This window comes from Vicugna pacos, chromosome 16 (assembly GCF_048564905.1).
Source record: "Vicugna pacos chromosome 16, VicPac4, whole genome shotgun sequence".
NCBI classification, from domain to species: Eukaryota; Metazoa; Chordata; class Mammalia; order Artiodactyla; family Camelidae; genus Vicugna; species Vicugna pacos.
In genome coordinates this window covers 48,799,367-48,824,226 of record NC_133002.1, presented here as the reverse complement: position 1 = coordinate 48,824,226, position 24,860 = coordinate 48,799,367, and the positions used below count along the sequence as shown (strand labels likewise).

General features: G+C 33.6%; 1 protein-coding gene across 4 annotated transcripts in view; it reads left to right on the top strand.

Annotated features, from left to right (window-relative positions):
• The window catches only part of CDC27 (cell division cycle 27), a 46,717-nt gene that overhangs the window by 1,515 nt on the left and 20,342 nt on the right, over positions 1-24,860 (top strand). For all 4 annotated transcript variants that reach the window (XM_031685562.2, XM_031685560.2, XM_006199278.4 and 1 more), the window contains exons 2-9: positions 7,866-7,941; positions 8,708-8,855; positions 10,640-10,765; positions 16,610-16,707; positions 17,780-17,934; positions 18,040-18,251; positions 19,219-19,333; positions 21,773-21,888. In XM_031685562.2, the coding sequence (XP_031541422.1) occupies positions 7,866-7,941; positions 8,708-8,855; positions 10,640-10,765; positions 16,610-16,707; positions 17,780-17,934; positions 18,040-18,251; positions 19,219-19,333; positions 21,773-21,888 (1,046 nt within the window). The remainder of the gene's footprint in view (positions 1-7,865; positions 7,942-8,707; positions 8,856-10,639; positions 10,766-16,609; positions 16,708-17,779; positions 17,935-18,039; positions 18,252-19,218; positions 19,334-21,772; positions 21,889-24,860) is intronic.

Here is a 24,860-nt window from a genome sequence, read left to right as displayed (position 1 = left end):
TGGATAAGCAGATCACTCAAGTTGTTTAATTTGTTTTATATTTTTGTAATTTTGTTTTAATAATTCATGATACATTTGCCTTCTCTGGCCCCAAAAGGCCTCTAAAATGATAAACTAGTTTTGCTGCTAGCCTATAACTACTATTTAGTAACAATTTTAACTTGTATAAAAGCATGAAGAAGAAAAGAAATATATAGCCTATTCCTTGGTTTCCTCGTTTTCCTTAAAGTACTCTTAGCAGTAGTGAATTTAGGTATTTTTAAGGCTTAAAAGTCAACTTTGTCCTTTTTTTCCTCACACTGCCTTTGTTAGATTTGGGGAGAGTGGTAAGAAGTTTTAGGATGAGAAGTTTGGTTGTAATTTATAGTATAAGAAGAAACCCTTCAAGAAGGGATCTGGAACAGTAGGAGGAACAAGCAACTTTGGCGAGCAAGTTGGAAAGGTGTTTCTTTTCTAGGGCTGTCTCACGGTTCGAGGTATGAATAGGCTTGAGAAGAAGTTAAAAGGAAAGATGAGAAGCTGTTTTTTGCTTTTTCTTTTTTAAAGTTTTAACATGGAATAGCCAGTTTGATATACCTTGTAAGCCTCAGTCTAAGTGGCTTCTCCAAATGATCTCTCATAGAAAAGTGTGACTTTAAATTTGAGTCTTTACAAAAATCTCTCTTATTATGAGGCAGGCATTCTGTCAATTATTTTATTTTTAATATAACTAGGGAAGACACAGTAGCCTAAATGACTTCAATCAGTGCTAATTTGGATGTTTATAAAATTCACTTGATGAAATTGATATTTAAAAAAGACATTTCATATAGATTTGTCAATTATGCCTGGGGGTAGGACTTCACAGTTAGAAGTGTTGGATGAAGTTGTAAACAAGCCTTGTAAATATCACCTTAATAAGCAGTATTGTAAGTGGGTACTTTACATATATAATATCATTTTAGAGATCATTAGATAGTGAAGGAATACTTTTGACTTGGGATAAGATGTACAGGGAAAGCATCTAACGTGGATTCAAGGGTGCCAATTTCAAATAACTTAGAATTGAAAGTGGTGTATTCAGGAAAATTGTGTTAGATGACAAAAAAATAAAAAAGACTTTAATAAAATTGTTCTATTCAATGAGAGTAGAAAAAAATGAAATTCCTAAATATATTTTATGACTTAAAAAAAGTATGTAACTAAATTTGTAAGTCAATAGGTATTTGACTATTTGATCTTTATTCAAAAAGTTTATATATTCAAGTTAGCTGAAACACATTTGTTTATGAAATTTTCTTTTGGAAAATAGCTTACCTTATGTTTAGGTACAATATAGTATCTTGAAGACAGTGCTACGTAGTACCTAAACTGAGAGAAAGTCATTACAAATACATAATAATTCCTTTACAGACTAGTCCTGATATAGCACTTGTGCTTATGATCTATATAGAGAGAAAGCATGAGACAAATAATCACAAATTAATAATTATAAACTGTGATAAGAAGGGGATAATAAATAGGGTGTTAAGAGAGAGACCTAATAGGAGGGTCCTGATGTAAGTAGGTGTCAGGTTTGCAATTGGACTATCAAAGAAGGTACTGAAAAATAGCAATAAGTTCAGAAGCAGCCTCAATGAAAAAATCAAATTGCAAAGACTTCTGCACCTGCTATGTGCCAAGTACAGATAAAAGACATTCTAAAGCCCTCTCTAAAAAGGATGTCAGGAAAGTTCTTTTTGAGCAAATAACACTGAAGTCAGGTTCTGAAGATTGAGAAGGAAACAGTAATTTGAAGAGCGTTAAAAGCAGAGAAAACAAAATGTGCGAAGTCCCTAAGATATAGCAAAACTTGGCATTGGAAGAACTGAAAGGTCTGTGGCTGGAGTTGCATAGTAGTGGAAGGCCATCACAAGGAGTTCAGTTTTCATTCTAAGTGTAATGGGGAATCATTGAAGAATTTTTAGCAGAGAGTTGACATGATCTGATGAAGATTTTAAGATCTCTTTGGCTACTGTATGTGAAAGGTCAGGGAGAAGTGAGGCATCAAGAGTAAAAGCAGTGTTAAGGTGAAGGTAACCTAGAAAAAGATGTTAACAGTGGAGTAGGAAAGAGTAGATAAATTCAAGAGCTGTTTTGGAGGTGGAACCAATGAGACATGGAAACTTATTGGATGTGGGAAGATCAGGAACAACTGTCTGGATTTCATTTTGGGTGATGCCATTTAATAAATGGAAAATTCTTTGAGGGGAGATAAATTTGTAGGAGGACAATTAAGAATGCTGATGTAAAGAAATTGAGTTGTTTACAAATATGTGAAACCAACCAGTAGAAATGTGGATACATAACCTCTAATCTTTTGAGGGGTCTAGTCTTGTTGAGTAGATAAGTATGCTTAACAGGATGAACTGGATAGTGTTACAAGTCAGCATGTATTTGATTGCACAGATAATAAATTCAGGAAAGAGATCCTTGTTGACTGGAAAAATGGGAAATGTTTCTTGAAGGAGTAGAACTTAAAGCTTTAGAAGGTACAAAGGATTTGAATTGGTAGAGAAGAGATAATATTCTTGACATGGAATGGCATGAGCAAAAGTTCAAAGTTGAGAATGGTGTTTAGGAACAAGAAAACAGTAAAATTCTAGCCTTGGCTAGAATGGGAGTTGAGAGCAGGAGATAAGGTTTTGCTAGCCAGGTAGAATCAGGTTGCAGGTGACTTAACTTTCCAGCTGAGTTTAGATTTAATATGTTGGTAATAAATAGCCATCATAGGTTTTTGAACAGGAAAATTATGTAATGAAAGCACTGCTTTGGAAAAATTAATCTGGCACCACTGGGAAAGAAGGACAAAACAAGAGTTATGGAGGCATACAGGTTAGTGGAATAATCCAATTATATGGTAATATACACCAGGTTTCTCAATCTGGGCACTATTGATGTTTTGAACAAGCGAATTCTTTGTTGTGGGGGGCATTGTCCTGTGTATTGTAGATTGGTTTTGCAGCGTTCCCTGGCCTCTACGTACTAAATACCCCCTCCATTTGTGACAACCAAAAATGCCCCCCATATATTACTAAATGTCCTTTGAGGGGCAAAATTGCAGAGACTGGCAACCACTGATGTAGACCTGAACTAAATTAGAGTTTTAGAAATTATATTGTAATATGTAACAGGAAAATTCCGCAGTGATTTTTTTTCCCTCGTACCTTCTTATACTGTCCAAAGCTTTTACTATACATTTCTTTTACAGTCTAAAAGAAGGCAGCTCTTTTCTTTTTTGACAAAAACAGAAATGACACAAAACAATCTATGTAGTTACATTTAAATCTGAATTAATTGTACAATGAACAGAGGTTTGTTTATGTTTAAAATAATATTTCATGTTTAAGAAGACCAAGCAAGGAATGAACTTTGCCATTTAATTTCTATGGTGTTGACTTAATTATATTTTAAATTAATGCAGCCTAGCACCAACCCATTAATTTAATCAATGAGATTTCTCTTTTAAACTTTTTTTTGGTTGGGTGGTAGTGTTGCTCTGTTTGACTTCATAACCTTTAGCAGTATTTCATCCATCTGGCTTTAATTTGTAGAACTCCTGAAGTGATGCACCAAGTGATACTCTTTCGGGGGCAGGTTTTCATCAGTAGTTGGGCAGTAGATGAAAAACAACGGAGCTAATCTTAGTCCTGCCCGTCATCAACTACCAATTTGTAATGCCTTAGAGAGTAGTCCATTCCCCACTCCGTTCCCCAAAAGAGATACCATCACTCAGGAACTTAGATGTACTTGAGCAGATTGGTGGTGGAAGCTGTTATGGGGTTCTCTAAGTGGCAAGTTTTCTTCTGGAATATATGGGAGTTTTTACTGGCTGCCTTCACTATCCTTTTCTGACCTTCTTTAAGAACTGGTGATAAAGGATGATGTTTTTCTGAGCAAAATTTAGTTTTAAATCAGAAACAGAATGCTTGAATATGATACTTTTTTTTTCTCTTTCATTTCAAAAAGCCAAGGAAACTCAAAATTCTAGGACTTTATGGCGATAGTATATATGTGCCAAATTTTCCCAGTGATCAGTAGTACTAAGGTAGCTGGTGAATCATTGTGTCTTTTGTGGCTTATATATTACAAAATAAACAATTGTGGCAGATACGATGGAAGGTATTATATAATAGAAACTGTGAATTATATTTATTAAATTATTTATATTAAGAGCTGGAAAAGCAAAAGGTTTTAATTGCCTAATGTGTGCCAGTCAGTATATTAGGAGCACCATATATGTATCACTTCATTTAATCCACACAAGTCCAAGAAATAAGAGTTCCATTTTTCAGATGAGGAAATTGAAGCTGAGAAGAGTTCAGTAATTCCCCCAAAGTCACACCGCTGAAAATGCTGACATACAGATTTGAACACAGGTCTCCAACATCAAATCCTAGGTGTATTCTTTCTTCTTACCATGCTTTTTCAGTAGGTTCGTAGGAAATCTCTGTGTTTTATAAAAGAGTAATTAGGTGGTAATTATTTGCATTACAAAATAATTCTTCTTTGTACTACAGAGTTTCTTTAAAAACCATTGGATATGTAAGAATACAGAAAAACTTAAGGCTAAGAAGACTAATATATAAAATGCTAACAGTGGGAGGACTGCCAGAAGTCAAAAATCATTTGTTCACTCATTCAACATGTATTAGTTAAGCACCTACTTAGAAAATATGTAATAAATACATACTGGGAGTATAATAGTGAGCAAAAACAGATGTAGTCCCTACCTTTCTGGAGTTTATATTAATTATAGTGAGGAAGACGTTACTCACATACTCTCCTAAATAAATGTAAAATTACATGAGAAGTATTACAAAGGAAAGGTACTTGATGTTGTTTGAGTGTGTAGGATGCCTAACCTCATCTGGGTGACCTAGAAAAGCCTTCCCTGGGAAAGAAGTTCAAAGAATAACTGGAATTTGCATAGTTTGAAGGAAAGGAGTGTGCCAGGCAAAATGAACTGTATGTTTAAAGGACTTGTGTCAGGAGGATAACGTGGCAGTTTTGAAGAGCTGAAAGAAGGTCGTTGTGCTAGCCCGGAAAGCATGAGAGAACATGATACAGGATGAACTGAAGAGGTAGGCACCGTCTATGCCACACTGCCTTGTTTGGTGACTTTCATTTTTATTGCTAAGGACAATGAGGAGGCATTGACAGATTTTAGGCAAAGGGGTAATATGACCAGATATGATTTGTGAAAAGCTCATAAGGAGAGAATTGATCATAGGGAGGCCAAAGAAGACGCTATTAAAGTAATCCGGGGAAAAAATGATCTGCATTTGAAAGTAAATGTTTATTCAATTTCTTCCTTTTATTTTTACTGTAGTTGCTTAGTTTAAATGAGTATCATTTGGAAAGATGCCTATATTAGGCATAGTTCCAGAACCCCAGGTCATACATGGTCTGGTAGAACACCAGAAAGCCAGATCAATTCTTTTGGGAGTTTAGAATTTAGCCAAGCACTGTGCCAGGTTTATCTCAGAAGTGTTTTTATCCTTATTTTACAGATGACTAGAACTAACTGACTTGGTCATCTTGATTAGTAACTGTCAGAAGACCCTCTTTATCTGCCATGGATTAGGGTGTGGAGATCATATTAAGCATTCAAGAAGTAATTGAGTCAAATTAGATTTGAATACCCTTTAGCTATTATTTTCTGAATGACTTTTTTTGAGTTATGCTGTCCAAATGTTGAAATTCTCTGAGGAGAACACTCACAGTATATTACATTACCTTGTATCTATCTCTCTGCTATGTTGTAGTATACAGGAAATGTAGGTTAGATAGCAGTGATTCTGTAGTATATTTAAAACCTGCTGTTATTATATTCACTTCTTGCCAGTACCACATATTTTGTTCTAAGGTTCAGCTCCCCAGCTGTTTGATAAGAAAACAAAAGCACAGTGAATACAATGACAGTGACCAAATGGGTGCCTATAGAATAAGACCTGATTTATTCATAATTTCTAATTGTCACCAGAGACGTGAAAATTCAAAATGTTAAAGCTTTGTACAGGCCACCTGAAGAACTTGATTTTCTCAAGTTGGTTAAGTTTTTTATATTATTTGTTTTTTTTACTGAAATCAGAATCATATAGCAAACGAAGTAGATGCACAATAAATGTTTACTGAGTGGATGAATGATGTGTTTTAAAGGTGGTAGGCAGAGTGGATACGGTGATAAGGCAAATGATCTAAGTACTGTGGAGGGAAGTATACAACATGACCTAGGTTGTTACTAATCAGAAAAATCTGGATGTCTTCTAGGTATTTATAGATCACACCAGTAAGAGATTTTATTGCCCAAAAAACCTGATGTATTCCAACCCCTCGGTCAGATTGACTCTTATCACCTTACCAGATTCTTAGTTCCTTTACTTTTTGATGTTTTGCTTATTGTATCAAGGAAGAAACTTAATGTTGTATTAATGTTGTATTGTCAACATTAATGTTTTAATCATGTTAGTGAAGTTAATTATAGTAGGAATATCTTATATTTTACCTCCAGATTGGGTTACTAAAAGTTTATAGGTTAATAAATGAAAAATAGATTCAGAGTTCCAAAACAAATTCTCATTCAACAGTTTATTGAGCATTCACTATGTTTCAAGGCTGTTATCTAGGATAATCAGGGAAAAACTCGTTAAGTGGGATAACCAGGAAATTATAGAGCAAAATAGAGTCTGGCTTTTGTCTGCCAGAAGTTGCAACCTAGTTAACCAAATAATATAACCAAATCTAATAAACAGCCTGAAATAAAAAAGTATAATCAAAATTGTCTAGAACCTCATAGGATGATTAATTTATATTCCATGGGATAGATCAGTGAATGTTTCAGGAAAGGAAGAGGAACGTGTAAGGTGAATTTTGAAAAAAGGATGGCTAAAATTTCAGGAGATAGATGTTAAAGACAAAGGGCAGCCCAAATAGAGGGAAAGACTCTGAAGTAGGAAAATATAGTGGATGTTTAGGAACCAGAGGAGGCTTTTTCTGGTTCTAGACTAAGCAACCAGTGAAATTGAAAACAGAGCTGAAAAGGGGTGGTTAAAGCCTGACAGGATTTAAATGGTTTACTAAGGAGTTTGTGCTTTATTCTGTAGATTTATTTTGTAAGCTTTCTGGGGCTATCCAAGAGGAATCATTAGAGAGTTTTGATCAGGGAAGAAGACATAATGATGATATTGATGATAGCAGCAACTAAAACTTACTAATTGTTAGGTATGTGCTAGGAACCATTTTGTACTTTACTGGAGTCTTATGTTTTAAATGAAGAGACTAAGACTTAAGAGACCTTAAGTTATTTGCCCAAGACACAGACTGGAAAGTCATGGAACATAGATTTGAACCCAGGCCTCTCACTGTTGTCTTCTGTTCAGCAGTGATAATGTTTATGTTTGAGGAAGATAATTCTGGGACAGGATGGATTACATTACAACTTGTAGGCACATAGCAGGCACTCAGTAAATAGTGAATGAATGAGTACTAGAGCCCTCTAGTTCAGAAAGCTTTATGACATAGATATTATTTAAGCTGGGTCTTGAGGGATGAGTAATTTATCAGGGGAGGTAGGTGAAGGAGCCCATGTTCCTCAGTGAAGGAAAAGGAAGTACAAAGACACAGAAGTTAAAAGTCCATGCAGAGTTGAGGGAATAAATTCAGATATGTTAGAGTGTATACTGTGAAGAACCATATCTACACATTATGGAGTTTGCACTGTGGACATTGAGGTTTTATTTGATAAATTAGGCATGTTGATTTAAGTATTATATGCAAGGCTCTGTGCTAAGAGTTACCTTGAAACTCTTATATGTATATTTATGTTCTTTTTCTTCCACTTGCAGGCTGCTATATGGCAAGCACTAAACCACTATGCTTACAGAGATGCAGTTTTCCTCGCAGAACGACTGTATGCAGAAGGTTTGTAATCTATTCATTTCTATAGCTCCATTAAATAATAAAATATATGGAATTATGTCGCTTCTTGACTGTAACAAGATCATGGGTATCACTTTTGTTTTATGTTTATGATTGACGCTTGTTCATAAAAATTCCACCCAGTATCTCTGTAGCTCCCTTATATGCTACTTTCAATAACTGTATAGAGTTGCTTCAGGTTTTACACTATGGTCTATGTAATCACGTTCCAATCTTTCGGTATTTTTTCCCAGGTTTTTTTTTATTAGCATCTATTCTGCTGCTTAGAGCATGGATTTTGAGTCTACAGCCTCATTACAAACCTTAACTGTGTCACTTAAATATGCAGTAGTATACCTTGGGCAAGTTACTTGATGTCTGAGGGAAGTTCATAGTGATACAGGCCTTCCTGAAAAAATTAAAAGGAGGTGTTTTACCGGTAGTCTATTTAAAGGTAGATGTGTGCATGTGTTTGCTTTGCTTAAGGATTTACAGAAACCTTTAAGGATTTATAGAAATCGTGGATTTACCATGATTGTCTTCATTATTTCCTTGGTTCCTTGTAGGAAGAAGGTAATCAGGACTTGGGGAACTAACTTTTCTATCAGTGAAGTATTTCTCTTTAATTCAAATTTGAGTTAATACATTTTTATATTAAATAACATACCTGATTCTTTTTTTGTTGCTAAACTTGTTTATTGCCAGATAAACAAATTATCACTCAGCGTACTGAATAATAGCCAATTTTCTTTTCCGTGTGTGTTCTTAGTACACTCAGAAGAAGCCTTGTTTCTACTGGCAACCTGTTATTACCGCTCAGGAAAGGCATATAAAGCATATAGACTCTTAAAAGGACACAGTTGTACTACACCACAATGTAAATACCTGCTTGCAAAATGTTGTGTTGATCTCAGCAAGTAAGTTTCTAAATCTTTTCGTCTAATTTTGTTCTATTTACACTGTAGAATTCTGGATAAAATTCTTTTGATGGATTAATAAACTCTGATTGCTGCCCTTTCTCCCCTCTTTTGGTAGTAGAGATTTGTCTATTTCAGTAACTTTTTAAATGTTTACACTGTTGCCTGTGGACATACTATTTTTGTTATGGAGAGATTTCATTGTTACGGTAATAGAATTTAACTCTGGAAAAACCTAACTTATAACTAATTCCTGTCATTTTCTAAAATGATCCCAAGTGTTACTTCTTTTCCTTTATTTTCATTGTTAGACAAATTGGAATAAGCCTAAAAACCTACTTACCAGTTCACCTGAGATTAATGCTCGCTTGTGTCTAGATGGTTGTGTAATTATTTGCCTGTCAAGATCATTTTTGGGAACCATTACTCCTTTAAAACAAGAGGGGCAGATTCAGGAGAGTACTTCTCTTGCACATTACAATTAAACCAAGTCAGCTGTCCCTATTCTGAATCTGGAGGCAGCTAGAGATTGAGGTATTTATGTTCTGTCAAACTTTTGTGTGCTATGAGAGATGGAAGAGATGAAATAATGGTAAAAGTGACTAAACAGATAATTGTAAAAGTCTGTGTCTATATTTTAGTTTGTAGGTTTACAGTGAGAGGATGCAAATAAGCCTCATAAAGTCTTCATAGTCTGATAAATAACTATTTTATTTGTCCAGTGTCTAATGGTGGACTTTTGAACTAAAGCTAGCTAAAGTATCTATAAAATTTCTGAGACATTTGTTATTGAATTATTTCTACTCCAAAGATTCTAATGTTAAATTATCTATTTATTTAATTTCTTAAACCAGTTCTTATATTGGACATTTTTATCCCATTTATAAATATTTATAATTTTTTAAAAGTCCTATTGACAGTAAAAGAACTTTGGATATCACCTTTTATGTTTAGGATATACTATATAAACTCATAGAAAGATTAGATCTGTGCTACCAGAGGCAGAGGGTGGGAGGAGGGAGAATTGGATGAAAGTGGTCAAAACATACAAACTTCCAGTTATAAGATAAGTAAGTACTAGGGATGTAATGTTTTCTACATGGTGATTTGGAAAAAAACTTTTTAAAACACAAACCCTTATAGACTCTCACATGTTAAAAATATCTAGTGAAATCAGACTTTTTTTTTTCCTTTGGGGAACATTTGTAATTTTCTGTATCAAGAAAACATGATTGACAAAAAAAGATGAAGTGCTATTCAAATTTCAATTGTAAACCTAAAAATAACTAAGGCTGTTAAGTATGCAAGTTTTAATTAAAATGTTAGTCTTGTTTAATTTGCTTGCAAATCCTATTTCAAGGAATTACAGAACTAAGAAGGACCACCACGTCTATTAATGAAAAACCATGCATATTTCCCCCCAGTATAATGGTTTTCCATTTCTTTTGACATGAGTAATGTGTATGTTGCTCAGACTAGATTTGTACATGCTGACTAAATTTTACTGGTTCCGTTTTAAAGGTAATACTGGAATTTTAAAATCATAAATTTCCAATTTCCCAAATGATTCTGAAAACATGTTTATTGTTATTCTAAAGGTACCATGAACTTTTTACTTCATCTCCATAGTAAGAGATACACTGATAATGAAGAATGTCTTTACATGCAGTGCTTCTTATATTGACTTTTTTTAATATGTAAATTTGTGGAGTTTTTATTTTTTTATTTTCTTTTAATTGAAATACAGTTGATTTACAGTGTTGTGTTAAATTTGTGTTTTAAAGGCTTGCAGAAGGGGAACAGATCTTATCTGGTGGAGTGTTTAATAAGCAGAAAAGCCATGATGATATTGTTACTGAGTTTGGTGATTCAGCTTGCTTTACTCTTTCATTGTTGGGACATGTATATTGGTAAGTAAGAGTGATTAAAATCACCAGAAAATTGTTTCCAGGACTAGAATGCTTTGTGGTTTAAGAACAGTATGTGTTGATCTATGTTTATGAAATAGCATAGCATTTGGCTGAGTAGTGTACAGTCTTAAAGTTTCATGACCTAGTTGAACCTGTAAAATAGTAGAGATGTTGATCCCGTTTATGACTGTCCAGTTGGCCTTAATGATAAATAGCTACAGCAGCACTACGTAACGATTGAGTGCGTATGTGGGTTTTGTTTTTGTTTTACCTTGGGTGAGGAGAATATCTTCATGTAATCCACTGAGAAAAAAGAAGAAACGAGTGAAGTTTTTTGTCTAGTGTTAAATATTACCACTGCTCCTTAGAAGGAGGCTTGAAAGCATGTTTCAGTAATAAAGGATAGCAGTTCCTATCTAGTATGTCATAATGAATTTGAGAAATTTCCTACAATGGTAGTTGAAATAATAGTGATTTTGGACATAATTTTAAAATATGTTTACATTTATTTAAGTTTTTTAAAAGCAAGTGAGAGTGAATTCAGAGTTATAATAATATTCTCACTGAGTTTTATCCTGAAGTACTCTGATTTGAGGAGTAGGAGGTGGAGATATAATTAGGTAACAGGAATGCCCATTGGAGGGCATCTCATGTGTAAATGACATCTGTTGCATATCATGGGAGAAATGATTGAGGATTGCTTGTGTGAAGAATTAGGTTAGCATCTGTTTTAAGACAAATTGAGGCTAGTTTGAATAGTAGTTTTTTAAAAACCTTGAAAATGTCTTTTTGAACAGAATAAATTATTTGGCTGAAATTTGGGGCTCATTTTCAGATGACATCACTCTTTTGAGAACAGGAGTAAGTAAAGATATAATACCAATATCTTCTTTTATCTTAATAGAAGGACTTGGAGTGATGAATTTAATTAATGCAAGTATGATTCTTCTCGTCACTTACTCAAAAAACTTTGAGATCCATCCTCTAGTATGGCTAGACACATACTTGGCACTAGAAATGTAAAGATAAATAACTCACCGTTCTCCTCTCGCCACCAAAGATTTGTAATAGAATAGGAGGAGAGTAGCAGTAAATAAAAAGTTTATAAACTTTTATCATCACAATTAAAGTGCTTTGATAAAATCTTAATAGTATTTTGTTCAAATGAGGGAATAATCAGTTCTATTTGGTTAAGAAGAAAGGTAAGATGGTAACGAAAAGACTTGATAGAAAAGATTTTCTTTAAAAATTTTTTCTTTCAGTTTTATTGAGATATAATTGACATACTGCACTGTATATATTAAAGGTGTACAGCATAATGATTTGATTTACATACGTCATGAAATGGTTATCACAGTAAGTTTTGTAAACATCCACCACCTCATATAGATACAAAATTAAAGAATTAGACAAAAAATTTTTCCTTGTGATAAGAACTCTTCGGATTTGCTCTCTTAACAGCTTTCCTGTATAACTTACAGCAATGTTAAAGATATTTATTATGTTGTACATTACATCCTGAGTACTTACTTATCTTATAACTGGAAGTTTGTATGTTTTGACCACATTCATCCAATTCTCCCTCCTCCCACCCTCTGCCTCTGGTAACAAATCTAATCTTTCTATGAGTTGGTTTTGTTTCTTTGAATTCTCAGTAATAAGAAAATTAGAAAACGGGTAAAATTCTTGAATGGACATGTTATCAAAGAGGGTATGTGGATGGTAAATAAGCATATGAAAAGATGTACCAAATCATTAGACATTAAGGAAAGGCATTTAAAAACTACCATGAGAAACCACTGCATGCTTATTAAAATGGCTAAAATTAAAACTACTGACAATACCAAGTGCTGCTGAGGATGCAGAGCAACAGGATTTCTCATACATTGCTGGTGAGAATGATACTTGTACATGAAAGTTTATAACAGCTTTATTTGTAAAGAAGGCCCAAAATAGAATCAACTCAAATTCAATGAGTGAATGGGTAACAAACTACATTCACATAGTGAACTACTACTCAGCAATAAAGAGGAAAAACAATTGATAAATATAATAACTTGAATGCATTTCAAGGACATTATGGCAAGTGAAAAAAGCCAATTTCAAAAATTTACATACTATAGGATTTCATTTATATAACATTATTGATGTAACACAATTCTTGTGATAGAGACAGATCAGTGGTTCTCAGAGGTTAGAGTTGGGGCAAGAGTGTGGCTATAACAAGGTAGTTGAAGGAATTTCTTTGCAATTTTGGAACAGTTCTATATCCTGATTGTAGTGGTAGTGACACAATAAAATTTCATAAAACTATACACAGACAAATGAATGCATGTAAAAACTGCTGAAATTCAAATTAAGTATTGTACTACTGTCAATTTCCCAGTTTTGATAACTGTATTACAGTTGTGTCAGGTATTATTTTTGAGGGAAGAATGGTGTAAGGGGTACATGGGAACTCTACTGTTTTGCAACTTCTATGTGAGTCTAAAATTATTTCAAAATAAATTTTAATAAAACAAAGGGAAGTCATTAAATCACCAAAATGCTGTTTGTATATTACTAATAATTTAAAAACAGGGTCACTAAAAGATTTTGAAGGTGCAGTTATATATATATATATATTAGGTTCTAACTATGAAGAAGAAAGGTTTACCCCTTTCTTCAGAGAAATAAGGTAGGTTATTTTTATTCATCATAAGGATTGAACGGTTAAGTATCCAACAGGGTACAACCCTGCTCCAAAAACTGGTTTTTCATTTCAGCCATTACATACCTGTCTTGTGATCAAAGTTGCACCCAGTAATCCAGATATATACGTGTTGTAGTTTTGTAGCTGCCATATTTTAATAGACACTTCATTGGTCTTTTTGTCTACAATAGCACATGAGACTTCCATCTTTAGAATGCAACTAAGTCTGGTTCATAAATTAACCTGTTTCTTCCCAGAACCCTTTTAAATAATTTTTTTACCCCAATTCTTTGGTAAACTCCTTTCTGAGTTACAGTAAAAATTTAAAAAATCCATCTGAAGTTGGAGCACTCCAAGCAGTTCAATTCTATTAAATCTTTTTTCCCTTTTTATCTCTCTACTGAATAATTAGAGATTCAGCTCCCATATTTGATTATTATAATTCTACCTCTAGCTTATTCCTCAGTTAGCTTTAAAGTTATTTATATATATTAGTATCTATCCACATGTATGCACATGTGTGTCTAATCTCTTCTTAGCAGACATTGTGTTTTAAATTTCTTTTATGGTCTGTTAATCAGATCATAGCTTATTTTAAAAATCAGCCTTGCCAACTTATCAAAGGTTTAAGAGAATTCACCTTTTGCTAATGTAAAAAGAAAATACGATTTAAATAATACTGGACATGAGAGGATTTTCATCACAAAAGATCATCTCTTATACTTTCATAACTTTTTTTCTTAAATAGGTTGTTTTATCTTTGCTTAAATCAGTTTGTCTACCACTTTTCTGGCAATTTAAATAATTCATGCAGTCTACTCAATGCAGTTTTAAAAATTATTAGTAAAAGTGTCTTTTATGTTACATTATACAAGCAAAGCAAGAGGACAGGCTATTGAAAACAGGAAAGAGATGATATTAAAATGAGAAATCTTTTTTTTAAAAATGAGAAATCTAATTTCCAGTCCTCAAGAAGCTTATAAACAATGGCAAGAGAGCACACATGAAAGATAAATAGGCAAAGTACAGTTAGTTATGTAAGAGATGAGGGGGCTATATTACATGAGTTAGTTTAGGTGAGCAGCAGTAAGAACTGTTGAAGCTTAGGATAATCCTCAAACATTGACGTTTCACTGTATTCTTTTCCTGGCTGTATGTTAAAAGTTCCCGAGCATTGATTTGCCACTTTCTACTCCTCGCAATTACTTTCAAAAAATATTATTTTTATGTCTTTTCTTTGTTTCCTATTTTTAAGTTAGTCTGCTATCCATACTAAATGATTATATCATTCTTGTGACAATTATTTTTCCTTTAAGAAATTTCATCTAAGCAATTGTTAGGTATAGACTTTGATAAAACTTATTTACATTTTGTGATAGTCTGCCTCCTGCTCCTGCTCCTGCTCCTGCTCCTGCTCCTGCTCCTGCTCCCACTCCCTGCTTTGTTCATGTGTTTATTGGCTCAAATTAGGCAAATGTGGGAAGCTAGATATTGTTCAACTAGTGGTACTTTCTTGTCTTTATTACATTATTTATTCTAGTTTTCTACTCGCAAAATGTGGAAGTAAAGCACACTAACATCTAGTTACCTAAGGGGGTCTTCTTTCAGTTATCTGAGATATACAGCATAAAAACAGATTATATATATATTTTTCACTTTTATTTGTATTTATTTTTTGCTGAATGTATTCCCAGGCCGTAAGTTTTTGTTTCTTCAGTTTCTTCTGGGATATCTTTTTCTTCTGTGCAACTTCCTCTTCTGGTTTAGGAACAATCTGCTGTTTTTCAGTAAGGATCATCTCAATGTGGCAGGGAGAGCTCACGTAAGGGTTGATCCAGCCGTGAGCTCTGTAAGTCCTGCGCTGCATCTTGGGAGCTTTGTTCACCTGGATGTGCTCAATGACCAGAGAATCTACATCTAAGCCCTTAAGTTCAGCATTACTCTCTGCATTTTTCAGCATGTGCAGTAAAAATTCAGCACTCTTTTTGGGCCATCAGCCCTGCGTCCAGCCCCACTGTTTTGCCTGGGCACAGCTACCAACTCCACCATTGTAATGACGGAAAGGCACACATTGCTTCTGTAAAGTGACGTCCTTCAGATACTTGGTGGCTTTTTGGATATGCATACCCTTAATGGCCTGGGCAGTTTCACGAGTGTTCCTAAAGTGAACACAAAAATTTGAACCTCTTGATTTGCATGATTTGTGGGGTTTTCTGGGTCAAGTGAATAGCAAACCATTTTTAGAGGTCACCTCAGGCCACCTACCGGAAAAGGAAGATTATATATTCTAACTGGTAGTTTCATTTGAGGGTTGTCTTGAAAATGTTGGTTAGATGCCTTCTGGTCCTTTATAAAACCTTAGAGTTTTATAAGAACTCTTATATAGATACAGAATGGCTGTATCTTGATTTTTTTTCTATTAGATAATGAAGAATTTCAACCTTAGAACAGGTAAATAGTATTTTTTAATCTGAAAGCTTGAAAAAGTCTCACTAAGCCTCACCCCCATCTTTCCTCCCATTTAAAAGCTAGGGAGGCAACAATTCTATTTCAATATTTTTCAGATTTTTTTCAAGTGTATAGGGCCCCAGGGATATTGTCTACATTCTAAATATAAGTCTTTATACATCTGATTTAGAAAGAAACATAAATTTTCCTTTTTGTTACAAACCACCACCTTTTGTTAAAATAAAAACTCTTACCATTTTATTTATTTATTTTTTAATTCTTACCATTTAAATGTGCTATATTTAAAGTATTTAAGTCACTTTCAATATTACCACTGGGACTTAATATTTAAAATTAAGAATAAGACTAACATTTGGGTATTTTCCATATCCCCTTCAGTAATTCTAATATCCAACAGTGAATTAAAAGTGATTATAATATTTAAGAAGACAGTGATAGTTTGTTTATTTTGCTAGCATTCTACTCAGTTTGTGTTCTTTGCTTCTACCTGACTTAACTTGAACTGCCCTAAATAGTAGAGATTGGAGGATGGTAAGAAGGAGAAATTGATCATTTAGGGAAGGATCTAGAAGAGTACTCTCAGAACTTTTATAAGATTTACCTAATTTTCTAGATCAAAAGTTTCTTTGTAATAGATGTTTTAGGTTTTGTAGCTTGTCTAATCTATTTGCTTGTCTTTACAGCAAGACAGATCGGCTTGCCAAAGGATCAGAATGTTACCAAAAGAGCCTTAGTTTAAATCCTTTCCTCTGGTCCCCCTTTGAGTCATTATGTGAAATAGGTATGTTTGTAGAGGTGGCTCGGGGAGGGTTTTCCCATTTCTTCTTCCTCTTTTTTTAACCCTGCTTAATTTTTAGAAGGTGATACAAATTATCCACAAGAAAAATATTTTTCAAAGCTAAGGGCTTTTAAAATTGAGAACATGAATATATTTCAGGAAAAACATAGCCTCTCTTTTCCTCTAGAATGAGTTGTGTTGTGAGTATAATACTGACCAAAATGAACAAAGACAAATACTGTATGATATCACTATATGTGGAATCTAAAAAATAACAACAAACTAGTGAATATAACAAAAAAGAAGCAGACTCAAATATAGAGAACAAACTAGTGGTTACCAGTGGAAAGGGGAAGTGGGGAGGAGCAGTAAGGATGGGGATTAAGAGGTACAAACAGGTATAATATAAGCTACTAGGATATATTGTGCTACCTGGGGAATACAGCAAATATTTTATAGTAACTACAAATGGAATATAACCTTTAAAAAAATAAAAAATAAATAAAAAGAGGGGGGGAAATAGCTTTCTGAATAAGAAAAGAAATTAATACAATGCCCAGAGCAGAAACTGTTATATAAAATGAGACCTGGATAATATGGGAGAAGAGTTTGTCAGTATATAGGCTCTAGGGTGGATGCGCATTTAAAATATTGTTGTGGTTAACACATGGTAAACTGACTATACTTCAATTAAAAAAATTATTTTGTCGATACACATGGAAGTGCTTTACTATGATTTCTACTGGGTTTCACCTCTCCACCCTTACTCCTTACCTTGAGCAAAATGAGATCCACTTTCTTTCTGCTTTAAAACAAACACAGAAATCTACATTTTTCTGTGATTTATTATAAAATCAGTATCATTGCAGGTTAGTTTTTCCTAAATTTACAACTTTATCTTAGGAGTAACTTTTACAATAAATTGATGGATGAGCTTTTGGGAGATAAATCAGATTCACTGAAAAGGAAGAACTTTAAAACTCTGGATAAGACCTTATTTCCACTGATTTATGTATGCTTGAAAAAATTTAACCCTCATTTCCTTAGAGACAAACTTTTTTTTTCCCCTTCACAGGTGAAAAGCCAGATCCTGACCAAACATTTAAATTAACATCTTTACAGAACTTCAGCAACTGTCTGCCCAACTCTTGCACAACACTAGTATCTAATCATAGTTTATCTCACAGACAGCCTGAGACAGTTCTTACAGAAACACCCCAGGACACAATTGTAAGTGTATCAAATGCTAGTGTTCAAAATATTATGAAAATGAAAAAGAATGATCCAAACTAAGTAATGTATTGTAAATGACATGGTAGAAATTTTCTGTTTCAGGAATTAAACAGACTGAATTTAGAATCTTCCAATTCAAAGTACTCCTTGAATACAGATTCCTCAGTGTCTTATATTGACTCAGCTGTAATTTCACCAGATACTGTCCCTCTTGGAACAGGAACTTCCATATTATCCAAACAGGTTCAAAATAAACCAAAAACTGGTCGAAGCTTATTAGGAGGGCCAGCTACTCTTAGCCCATTAACCCCAAGGTAAGACAAAAAGATACTTTAAAATGTGCTGTAATATTAAATGGTCTAATAATAATTCTTATTATTAGTAATACAAATTAATATGAACAGCAACTTCTAAATCATTATGGAAATAGAGGCATTTAATAACTCAATAATGAACCTATTCCATTTTTAGAAAATGAAGTAAAAGAAATACAGTACCTGTGAGAAAAATTTAATGTTAGATATTGGAGAAAATTTTAAAACTTGAAATATGCCTTATTCAGCTACTGTATGCATTAAAAGATATTTATGGCTGTGATTCAGTGAATAACAGTGAACCTCTTGAAATACTGGAATTCTTAATGATATATTCAAAGTAGCAGCTGTGATCGTTGTTAATGTGCTATTTTCCAGAATGTGGAGGAAGGATTGATACCATATCAATTTGAACTATTTTGTCAAAATTATCAGAAATATATGTATTTGTAAATATAGGAATCCAACCCAGAGGATGCATATCCCAAAGAATCCAAATGAAAAATTATATGCTAGAACAGACTATGAATTGGGTCCCAGGGCCAGGTAGCTACTAAAATAGTATGACCATGAGATTGTAAAACTCATCGAATCCGCAGATGGATTCATTACTCACTGGAGACATTTTCTCCACAATATGATCTAAATCCCATAAATTCCAAGATTTTGAAGTAATTTGATAATTTGAATCTTAGGTTGTACAAAGCCATTTTTCCTTATTCCTAATAAATCTGAGATCAGTAGTTGCTGCTCAATTTAGTTCCTTGTTTGACTTTTTTAAAAATTTTAATTTTGGTGGGTGGAATAGTCTACATTCACAACTTATATTTAATCTGCCCCTCAGATCCTCAATGCCCCCAAGACTGATTTGCCATTCTCTTCCTTTTAGACCTTCTAATTTAAGTATACTGCTGCTTTATATATGCCTTGATGACTTTTTGACACCTTGATTTCAACCTCTTCTCAGTTTTGGGATTTTGCCATTAGAAACCCCAAGTCCTGGAGATGGATCCTATTTACAAAACTACACTAATACATCTTCTGTAATTGACGTGCCATCCACCGGAGCCCCTTCAAAAAAGGTATTTGCCATGTAAAATACAGTTTTGGTACTGATGAAAGAAATTCACTTAAAACTCCAATCTGTTAAAGGCAATTTTAGAAAAAAATCTAACTTTATTTAATTGTTGTTGCCTTAGAGTTGTTGTTGATCTAAATGTAAAAGAAGGTCATCATTATCAGAGCCTCCTGGTTATATAGTAGGAGACACCAAGCAGGTTGCTCTTCTAGCCACATAAATTTATAACTCACAAGTATAGTTTATTTCAGCATATGGCTAAATAAACATATTCAGATTTTTACTTTTAATTTCCTTTTTTTTTAACAAAATTAAGATTATTTCTGTCACTTTGAGTGTAAATAACGGAAATGATACCTGCCATAGTTTTTACTTGTTTCCACCATATTTGTTTTTTAATTGTACTGATATTAACATGAAAAAAATTGATTCACATAAAGTCAGCTATTTCTGGTAATAAAATCTTATGGTGGATCCTCATAAGTGTGGGGTAAATTTGAAGTAAATGTGGAGTAAAATGAAAAATACTTAACAGTATCCTTATGGTAAAATACTGCAGTAAGACTGAATTGCATCTGCAACTCTTTTTTTATAATGTTCTTTCATAAAGTTCTGTGGCAGTAGAGGCCTCAGTCCCATTTATTTAAAACATATCTATGGTGCAAGGTATCTTATGAGAGAAATTAGGTTATGTATGCAAAATGCCTATTGCTGGGCTTAATAGATGTTTAAGAAATGGCAGCTAAATGAGTCATACTAGTATGTGAATGACTGATAGAGCCCCTTTGCCCTCCTGGAGACATGTTTCTTCTTGTTGTTTTAGTTTTGCTCTTTTACTCCTTAACTTCTTAGAGCCTGCAAAATTTTTTCCTATGATAGCTTCTTAATGAGTGATAATACCAGGAGTGGTAAAAAGGAACTACAAAGTAGTTAATGTGTGGATTATTTTAAATCTGACTTTTTGTTTTAAGTTGTCAGTACTACCTGCTGTTGTATTATGAGAGTGAAACATAACGTGGAAATTAGTTTATTACAGTAGTCAGAAGGCAGAGTAGGATTGTAGTTAGCATTCCAGGTGAAGTAGGGCCAAGACCAAGTGAGTCAGAGCAATTAAGGACAAGTTAGGCAGTGAACAGGTACCTGATTTCAGTGCCCAAATAATAAAAGTCACTTCTTGTCTCAGCCTTCTCTGCCCCTTTTCTCTTCTTGGTCTATTACAAAACATTCCTAAAAAAGAATATACTTCTAGGTCTGCCTGCAATATCAACTAAAAATGTCAGATCGAGTAGTGAGTTCAGTAGATAGTTCTTTGTTAAATAAGAAAGGGCCAGAATTGACTTTTAAGTTTTGTCCTTTGTGTGAATGTAGAGGTCTCAGTCTGGAGGAGGAGGAGGAAGGCTTGACAGTTAGTCATAGAGGAGAGAATATGGCCAGGTGATAGAAATAATAATTAAAGGGTTAAAATGGCCAGGCTCTTCTGGGGAAAGAGTAGCTAAGAAACTTAAAACACTGGAAGAAAGAGGGGCCAGCTAATGAAGTGGCAGGGCATATAATCAAGATACTGTACTATTTTGGAAATTATACAAAGCTTCAAAAGGAGGACATGATCAATGATGTTAAATGTGCAGAAAAGGCCAAAATAAGGCTTTCATATATGGTGAGAAAATGATTATTAGCAATTATTTGTAATGTGCAGTCTGAGAATTACATACAGTGGCTATCAAAGTAACAGTAAATTTGGAGAAATTTATTTGATAGTAAAAATTTTTTTAAAAATATCTACTGACAATAGTCATAGATCACTTTATAAAAGCAAAGTGACAAAAATAAATAGAAATAAGTTGATAAATTAGAGAAGATAGAAGGGGTAAGCAGAGACCAGTTAATGGAAGATTGACCACACCAGAAAGAAATACTTACTAATTCTAAGAGCAATATTCTTAGAATTTCAAAAATAATTGATTTTAAAAAAAATCTACTCCTCTGAACTTCTGTAGAACCATTTTTATACTAAGTGCCAAAGGAGGGGGATATAAAATCTTACTATATTATTATTACTTTTTTATGTATATGGAGTTAGATTATAAATCTTGAGAATAGTAGCTGTCTTAAAATTCTTTAGCACTTAGCCCCAGCTAGAGAAGATATATAATAAATGGCTTGTAGGAAGTTTGAGCCTTTCCTTGGAAACTAAAGCAAAAGATGAGAATATAGTATAAAGTTAAAAAAACTGAGGAAAATATGAGGAAATAGGCTAATCTTCATTCTAATAATTTTAATAATTAAAGTGACATAAATAATGACAATAATTTGTGTTCTCAAATGACAGGATACATTAATGAAATCTTGCATTGGGAAAATGTAGATGGACACATCATGATGTCTTTTGTCATTTACAGTAAAATTTATAATTCACAAACCTTAGACTTTTTGTGTTTTACAGTCTGTTGCCAGAATCGGCCAAACTGGAACAAAGTCTGTCTTCTCACAAAGCGGAAATAGTCGAGAGGTAACTCCAATTCTTGTTGCACAAACACAAAGTTCTGGCCCACAAACAAGGTATTTATCCTGGGGTTATTATTTGTTATCATTCAGCTTTTCTTGCTCTAAAATATGATTATAATTCTTCAATCTAGACAGGTTTTGACTGTCCCAAGAATTCTTGAATGACTATTCTAAATTTTGATTATGTTAAATTTGAAATTTCTAACTTACTGGAAAAATAGTTTAATTTTTAGTTGATTATTATAATACAAACCAAGGCAAAAGTTAGGTAAAATATCTTTTTATTCTAATTGCCTCATGAACTTGTTTAAACTAGATATTCTGAGCACTCCTCTAAAATAATTTTCTTCTAATTTACATGACCTTGTTCACTGGTGTACAGATAGATTACTCTCCCTTCCCCTATTATGCATTTCTATACACAGATCATAACGTTAATCTTCCAGTAAATCTTCAAATAATAAATCCATTTCCACACAGAAATGGTGTTAAATAGGATTTCTTTTCCTGTTCAAGGACTTAAAAATAAATTATAGCTAATATTTTAAGATAAAGATACAACTCTGTCTCCTAAAATAGTGAACATGTATCATAAGTCTTAAAACAGACACACATGTGCGTATACTTGGACTATATAGAAAGCCTCAATGTTTCTAAAATGCCAGGATGGTAAGTCTCATCGTGAGTGCCAGCTCACAGACAGGTGGCAGTGATTGCCTGGGACTCAGTTATGAGAATAAGCCTGAAGCCTCCTGCAGAACAACATTATGCAGGCCAAGTATATGCCATTCCTAAACATAAACATAATTTACTGAATTATACATTTCACTTAAAATTAAACATATATACTAACTGTAATGAGCATTATTAATAATTTTGTGTTCTTTGTATTATTGATTCTATTTTATCATTTTTTTTAATTGAGGTATAGTTGAATACAGCATTTTATTTTCTTTATTGCCTTGTCTGTTTCCCACAGCTGCTGTAACAAAGTAATAAACTGAGTGGCTTAAAACCACAGAAATTTATTCACTCACAGTTCTAGAAGCTACAGTCCAAAATTAAGATGTTGACAGGGTCATTCTTCCTCTGAAGCTGCTAGGGGAGGATCCTTATCTCTTCCAGCTTCTGGTAGCCCTAGGAATTCCTTTTTTTGTGGTAGTGCAACTCAGTATCTGCCTCTGTCTCCTCATGGCCATCTTCCCTGTGTGCCTCTGTAGTCAAATTTCCCTGTTCTTGTTAGGACATCAGTCATATAGAATTAGGGCCCACCCTAATGACCTTGTATTAACTTGATTACTTTTACAAAAACCATATTTCCCAAAAAGGTCACATTCATAGTACCGGGGTTTAGGGTTTCAATGTATCTGCTTGGGAGATACAGTTCAATCCGTATCATTGCCTTATTAACAATTACTCTTTATTTTATCTTTTTAGAGGTTGTTTTAGGGTTTATATTACGCATTTTAAGTTATCAAAGTCTACCTTCAAGTAATACTATACCACATCACCTTTAGTATAAAACCTTAAAACAGTGTATTTTCATGCTCCTTTCTCAGTCTCAATACTATTGCTGTCATATATTTTACTTATACATAGTGCCTTGTTGTATTTTCTGCCCTAAATAGTTATCTTTCATAGAGTTTTTTTTTAATAAGAAAAAGAAGTCTCTTTTATATATACCCATATATTTACTGTTTCTGGTGCTCTGTTTCTTTCTGTAGATTCAAATTTCAGTTTGGTATTTTTTTCCTTCATCTTGAAAGACTTCTAACATTTCTTGTAGTTTAGGGTTTTTTGGTAATGAATTTTTTCAGCCTTTGTATGACAGAAGAAAGTTTTGATTTCACCATTTTTATTTTTGAAAGATACTTTCACTGGATATAAAATTCTAGTTGACAGGTTCTTGTTGTTGTTGTTGTTGTTTTTTAAAAGATGTTGCTTTACTGTCTTCCGGCTTGCCTTGTTTCTGACAAGAAGTCTGTTGTCATCCTCATTTTTGTTTCTCTAAATATGTGGTCTCTTTTCTCTGACTCTTAAAGTTTTCTCTTTATCACTGATAATAAGCCATTTGAGTATGATGTGCTCTAGTGTGTTTTCTTCTTTTTTGGCCTTCAGATTCAGTGAGCTCCTTGATTCTGAGTTTATAGTTTTAATCAAATTTAGCTGATTTTTGGCCATTATTTTTGCAAATATTTTCCCTGTCCATGTCCCTCTCTCTCATTCTGGGACTCCAAGAACACATATATTAGACTATTTAAAGTTGTTCCACAGTTCACTAATACTCAGTTCATTTATCTCACGCATTCTGTTTTTCATCTCTGGAAGTTTGATTTGATTCTCCCTTTAAAGTGTTCCTGCGTTCTTCTACCTTTTTGAGCATATGGAACTATATTTATAATAGCTGTTTTAATGACCTTATCTACTAAATCTTACTGTGTCATTTCTGGGTCTGTTTATGGATTGATTTTTTTTTTCCTCTTCAGTTATATTTTTCTACTTCTTTCTATGCCAAGTATTTTTTTTTGAATGGATGACGATTACTAGAAATTTTACATGGTTGAGTGCTGGACGACTTTTTTGTATTCGTTTAAGTATTTTCTAAGTTTTGTTCTGGATGCAATTAAGTTACTTGTTGACAGCTTGATCCTTTCAGGTTTTTTTGCTTTTAGTTTTGTTAGGTGGGACAATAGCAAACTTTAGTCTGGACTAATTTTGCCCTACTTTAAGTACTCAGTGGCCTGTTTAGTATGACATTTCTTCATTCTGGCTATTGAAAATGTGAGCTATTCCCACTCCCAGGTGAGCTCCAAGAATTATTCTGCCTGTTCCTTTTAAGTAGTTCTTTTGGTAGATTCAGGTAGTTTCCTCACTGCAGTATTAAAAGCAGTTCTGATGCTAAATATCCAGACGAGGCATAGACTGCAGGCTATGGTCACAATCCCAACAAGACTGTCATCAAATCTTGTTGACTGAAATAACAAGCTCAAGAGTTCTCCAGGCCACTCATACTTCTGACCAACTAG